Consider the following 6,834-nt stretch of genomic DNA (forward strand, 5'->3'; position numbering starts at 1 on the left):
TTGCTGCTGTACAGGGAAAACTCTGAAGGGGGACACATCAATAAATAAGCCCTGAGGCACCCAAAGGTTAAACCACCACGATCATAAAGTGAGGGAATATCCAACTGTCTGTAAAGAAAATAAAGTAATGTTCTAACCAAAATGTGTATTCTCTAGGTATTCACAGTGTGATGAAACATGATGTCATTATGGATGCATCTAATGCAGATTATGTGCTCGTGGAAGGAGAAGCAAGTAGAGTAGCCCAGGAGGCTTTGCGAGCTTTAAAAGTCTCACGCCAACGTTGCCATGCTGCCTCTTCTGGCATTCCAACATGGACAGGGACTAATGGCAGTGTGGGAACTAGGTGGGTGTATTGGAAAATACTGAAAAATCTTGTAGTTGTTTGCAGTTATAGTTGTGCTAAAAGGGAAAAATATGTTTGTGTGTTTTCAGTTCAACCCTTTGCTCATTGTATGTTAAAAGATTCTTCTCACTTTATCAATGTATTTCCTATCCACAGTATAGGGAATTTTTTGCAGATCATTGGTCCATCGGCACACCTCCTCCCTTCCTCTGTCTGACAGCTGAGTTCTAGGGTCAGGGTTTGGACACCTGTGTTCCCAAATTTGCTGGGACTGAGATTCTGGGGGAGAAGTGATGCGGCCACAGCACCTGCTTATTGATTTCCTTTCAGCATCTCTGCCTGTGACATTGTTCAGCACACGTCATTCTCCCTAAATGTCCCAATGAAGATATATGTGTATATGAAAGGGAGATGGTGATATAGGGTCTGGTCAGAGGAGCTGACGCCACTCGGGGGGCTAGAGTTCACAAACAAGATCCAGCCACACCTCCTTAGACAGCAGATGATAATGTGTTGTCTCGGGATAGAGGGAGGAGCTGGAGACAATACCACATTGACAATGAAAGCACTACACAACTTCCTGTCAGGGGTGAATCATGCAAAAACCAGTACAATTTGTGATAACACTATATAAGTAAGTTATGTCTTGAGTTGATAGTCTTATGTAAAATTATTGTGTATGTTCATATGCAAAACCAAAGAAAGGACATCCAGCCTTGCAGCTCGTGAGTGCGATGCTTGTCTTTATTCACTGAGTTGCTACATAAAACACAGGTAGAGACAAAGAAGTGACATGTTTTGGCCCTCGGCCAAAAAGGATCACTACATTGTCCCTACCTGTGTTTTGTGTAGCAACTTAGTGAATAAAGTCAAGCATCGCACTCACGAGCCGCAAGTCTGGACGTCCTTTCTTTGGTTTTGTATTTGCTTCGGTGAAGTCCGCACTGGTCCGTGCCTCTGTGACTATCTATGGAGTGAGCCGATTCACTTGCTTTCTTTTATTCATGTGGAAAGGGTTATGATGCTAGTGGTAAGGCCATGGGCCACAGTAACATCTACTGCATGCCAAGCCAATAACAATTGTTCAGTGACTTTATAGCATACAGAATAAAACATTCCTATGTCATAGAACTGGACTGGATTGTTTAATTCTTGTGGTTGGACATGCAGAGATATGAGGAATGTGGCAGCCTAATCACGGGCTTCACTACTGAGCTACAATAGGTTCAGTGCAACAAGTAACTGAAAGCCCTGTGCAATACAGGTCATACATTCTTTAATCCTTTGAAATCAGAATTTCTAGGTGCAATTCCCACTAATGACCTGTAGATGGTGCTATGTGTGTTAATTTATTTTGATGTGTGACTAATAAAGGTTCAGACATCTTTATCAGACAATGCAAAATATCTGAAAGTGATATGTATTTTGCATTATTTGTGTTTAGTGTATGTAAATATTTTTCCTACAACTTGTCATTTGTAAAACTTCTTTTCCTTTATATAAGAAAATACAACCGTCTATGTTTTCCCTATAGGCGGTTTGGTCAGAAAAAGAACCCTTTGTTACATCGTGCAGATGTACCCGAAACCAAGATCCCACAGGACAAGTGCAAGGTAAAGTGACTTACTTATACTAGGATCCTCAAAGGAAATCCTGCTTGGAAATTAACCTTTAGAACCTCCTTTATCAGTGGTCACGTGTGTTATGTGTAGTTACATATTTATGGTTTATTTGCAGCATGTACTGAAATATATATGAGATCATGTTCTGTTTACTGTTGAAACAGAAGGAGATTAGAGGAAAGGTGTTCAGAGACCATTATAGAAGGACCTCTTCCCGGCGCTGTGATCTCTGCTGGGCAAGCTTCCCCACACAGAGCAAGGATCAAGAACACTAATGTGACAGCCCAAATTGCTTCAAAGTCAAACTGACAGTGATCTCTGTGCTTGAAGCCTGCCCAGGAGAGCGCACAGTGCTGGGAAGTAATTGCCGTCTCCCAGGAATCTTTTTTTTTTTTAAATTTTTTTCAAGATTTGCATCTAATTGATCTCAATGAAGCTTGCTACATGTGTTTTTAATTGTACTCTAGTGATTGCATCCTTTACATGAATGGACACTGACTGTAATTATCCGTCATGTAACTGGAATTTATTATGGGAAAACACAGTTGTAGCTGTTTAAGGATAGGTTGTTGGTATTGATTTTGTACCAAACACAGTATATGCCAACATTAATAACATATTTCTATTGCAGTAAGCAAACGATACAACATATCCATGCATAGGGAAAAAAATGTTGTAGCTTTTATCAATTAGTTAATATATGTGCAGCTAGATTGCCAGATTGTTAAAAAAAAACTATTTTCAAGTAAGTTTTGACTAAATCAATAGTACATGGAAAATACATTTCTCATCTAAGCTATCTAAGCAATAAATGACTTGCAGATAAATTCTGGAAATTTCTACTTTTGACAGGAAAATGTGTTTGGAGAGCTTGTAGTTCAGATGAAGAATATACCATTATTTGGTTAATTAACCCTCAGTACCATTTGGCATTAGATAAGCCTCTAAACCTTTTCTAAATGCCTTCATATTATCAGTTATTTATACCTCTTGTGGTTGTATTGTATTGTTGACTACTAGTGAACACTATACAGCACTAGTTATATTTATAAAAATCATAAAGTTTCTTTAAAGCATTACCATAAAAAAATGTAATTAAAAGCTTAAATATTAAAAGGTTTTGACATGTCAGACAGACATGCCAAAAGTGGTTAATCGCACCATGTCTTACTCCTGAGACCCACTATGTTCATGAGTTATCAGTCAGGGAAGAGGGCCATATTTCGCTCCACTCCCCGTCTAGCCGAGAGATCCGTTCATTTCTCTGCATGGACTTATATGTAGCGAAATGGACACCTGCTTCCCTGGCTAATAGCTCAAGATCACAGCGGGTTTCAGGAGCGAGTCCCAGGGCTTTCAACAACTTTTCACATGTCAAGACTTTTTAGAAGAAATTTAAGATAATTCCATGTTCACTTTTCAAAAGGCTAAACAAGTTTATTCAACAATAACCAAAACAATAATCCCAAATCAAGTCAACCATCAAATGTGATTGGATGTTACGTGACATTGAGTGGTTGTGTGATTGCCTTGTCAGCCAAATGCATTCCATGATGCAACCTTTTCTCTTAAAGTTCCTATGCCAACAGACAGCTAAGTAATCTTCAGACTTGCGTATATGTTCACCCTGGAATCCCATGTTACACCTAAAGAATACTTTAAGGCTAGTGGTCTGTTACTTGTATTCATATGTATTGTAGTTCACAAAAACTTGCATTTTGAAGCATGCAGCGCCAGCATATTTATTCAATTCCTCTACCCGTCGCCCACCTGCTGATAATTGACAGACTTATCCCTATCACTGTGCACTGTGAATATGCCAGATGCACGATACATGATTCATAATGTATGTTCTAGTAAACTATAATACATATCAGCACAAACAGCTGAAAATAGAGTGCAGATCCCTATATTTTGTTAGCATAACCAGCTTTGAATAGCATCTCTTAACCATATATAGACCTACTGTAAATAAATCTAAATGTATTTCTCTATATTACTTTCTGTTTTGCTATAGAACAGTGAGCATCATATTAAAAGAATAAGTGACCAGACTGAAAACAGCAAGTATAGATATATACAAATATAGATAGGAAAATGAACAGTTTGGCCTCCTTCTTAAATCTCCATCGTCTGGCAGCATTTTTCTCTGGCGCTGTAGAAAAAGCATTGAAGGGAAACTGATGATAGAACTGATTTCATTCTTTTGAAAAGGACAGTTCACATTCTCCTGGCATTTCAGGTTGGACACCCTGCACGGGCGCCAGACAGACAGAACTCCTCTTGCTGTGTTCCCCCATCCATCATTCCGATATAATGAACGCTGGATGCTAAAAAACTGATGCCATCTGATGCATGTTGTCATCAGTTGTGGCGAGTTTTAAGCTGGGTTCACTGAGGCAGATGCAAGACATGTAAACCCAGCCTTAGAAAGAAAAACATTAACAACATTTGCTTAACTTAAAAACTTGTCGCTTGTTGCTTCCCCTTTTGTAAAATAAAAAATTAATTTCTTTTCTCTTTTGATAACATTTACACAGTCATGCGTGATCTACTTTTTTCTCACCAGACCCTCCTGCGTAATCTGTCCCTGTGTTTGATCTGCTCTAACCTTTAGTGCATTGCTCTGTGTGGGTGATCGTCACCCCTCTCGCTGCACCCAATGCCATTTGTACAGTTCACCCTTCCTTCTGCTCTTCTCTGTTTGTATAGTTAACTCTCAAACCTGCTCGTATCCCTAATACTTATCCCTAATCCTTATACTTCTGTAAAAGAAGGGAAGTAGATGAATACTACAAAGAGGGGAGTCAGTAAATTAGATTATGTCATCTTAGTATTTGACTAAGCTTGAAGCTATGCGCTGTCGGTAGCTATAGAGTTATTCATATTATAGATGGGATTGGACTCGAAAGTAAAATATTTAGAAGACTATTTAGAAGGTGGCAACATTTTTGCATTTTCAAGAAACATTGGAACAAGAAGTAAAATGAGTGAAAAGGTGAACCTTCATATTTGTTGTGTTTATATAGAATTTTCTGCAGTTTCAATGTATTTTTTTCTTTCAGGATGTAAAGATTATTAAACAAGACGAACACAAGACAGTTGCCCCCTCTCATTTCAGTGGAGAGACCAAAACCTCAAGTAGTTCTCCACTCTCTTCATCCAGTTTGCTTGCTCGTATGAAGGCAAGAAATCATTTAATCCTTCCTCACAGAGAGGACAGCGAGTCAGCGGGTGGACCTCCAACAGCAGATCCCACGGAGCATGATGAGTTACTAGCAGATATGAGAAATTTTGTAGCATTCCAAGCTCAGCAAGATGGGGAAGCAACCACCCAAGAGATGCTTCAGGAGTTCGAGCATAAACTGTCTCCTTCACAGTCCTGTGTCTTCCGAGAACTGCTGCGCAAATTGTGCACCTTTCATAGAAAGAGTGATGGAGCTGGGGTCTGGAGACTCAGACCTGAATTTCACTAAACTATTCCCTCTTTAGAGAGTGCATCTGATGCACTGCCTTGTGACTTACACAGTAGTAGTACCAGGTATAATACATTTAAAAAAGTCTTTTTGACTGACAACCCATTTTATTTTCAGAATGTGAACATTATAATATGGGCTAGTAAAAGCAAAAAGAAAGATGTTTTCTACATGTGTATTTAAAAAAATAATGTGACTGACCAATGTGTTTTGTTAAAAATGTTGGCAAATGATTCCTTTCAACCCTTTCCCACCTTGAACCATTCTATTACAGCACTATGATGATGAGAACTCAAGCATAACATACAGCAGAAAACCCTGTTTGACAAAGCCTGTCTTGTTCCTCTGGCACCCCATTGGCACTCCTGCAACACTAGTTGCTATGGAAGCCAGGGACCTAAGAATAATTTTCCATGGCTTGCATATCCTTGGCATATGTCAAAAGTTTCGTTCTATTGACACTTTTATTCTATTGGTACGCCCCTAGACATCTTATATCCTATCCAAAGGATAGGGGATTAGATGTCTGATCGCGGGGGTCCTGCAGCTGGGACCCCCGCGATCTCGGTGCAGCACCCGGCGTTCATTGAAAATCCTGGGTGTGGGGGTTGGGGTGTCACGGCGACGCCCCCTCATGATGTCACGCCACACCCCCTCAATGCAAGTCTATGGGAAAGGGCGTGGTGGCCGCCACACCCCCTCCCATAGACTTGCATTGAGGGGGGGTGGCCGTGACGTCACAACCCCCGCAGTTGCTTCAAGCGTTCGGATCAAAATGTTCCAAACGCTTGGGCAGCAAAGTACCCCTTTAAGTATTATATAGCAATCAACTAGTACACCAGTTTAGCAAATATTTAGTTGTGTGAGAGATTTAACACACTACACAACACACACATAGTTAAACACACACATAGTTACACAGTTAGAGAACTGTGGTCTGCTGCAGTTCTAGTCTGGCAACAAAAACGGATATGATCCAAAAGTGATCCTTCCGGAATCTCTATCAGACGCCGTGCGGCTTATTGAAATGAATAGGGTACGGATCCTGCTGTATGCCCAAATCATGGTGTGAATGCACCCTAATAGAGAATTGAAAGATAAAAGTAAACAGATGATATATTTGCCCTCATGGTTTGTCAGTATGTTTCTCAATCACCATTTGTACATGCTTTAAAAAAAAAAAAAAACAATCTTGTAGAAATCTTGCAGGGAACAGACTTGTAAATTTCCTCCTGATCACTTTTTTTGAGCTGGCAGATGGCTGAAGGAAGAAGAGGGCTCCATGTTCTTTCTGTTGCACACTGAACACTCAAGCCAGTTGCCAGGATTTGGAAGAAGGGGGAAGCATGGGATGGCTAATCTCATGGGATTTATATAAAAGATTATTTTA

The 6,834-nt window shown here is 40.0% G+C and overlaps 1 protein-coding gene across 3 annotated transcripts in view; it reads left to right on the forward strand.

The window, feature by feature from the left end:
• ERCC6 (ERCC excision repair 6, chromatin remodeling factor) overlaps positions 1–6,634 on the forward strand; it is a 56,784-nt gene extending 50,150 nt beyond the window's left edge. For all 3 annotated transcript variants that reach the window (XM_056531245.1, XM_056531246.1, XM_056531248.1), the window contains 3 exons: positions 157–346; positions 1,881–1,959; positions 5,034–6,634. In XM_056531245.1, the coding sequence (XP_056387220.1) occupies positions 157–346; positions 1,881–1,959; positions 5,034–5,444 (680 nt within the window). In that variant the 3' untranslated portion in view covers positions 5,445–6,634. The remainder of the gene's footprint in view (positions 1–156; positions 347–1,880; positions 1,960–5,033) is intronic.
• The last annotated feature ends 200 nt before the right edge of the window (positions 6,635–6,834 follow it).

Source organism: Hyla sarda, chromosome 7 (assembly GCF_029499605.1).
Source record: "Hyla sarda isolate aHylSar1 chromosome 7, aHylSar1.hap1, whole genome shotgun sequence".
NCBI lineage: Eukaryota > Metazoa > Chordata > Amphibia > Anura > Hylidae > Hyla > Hyla sarda.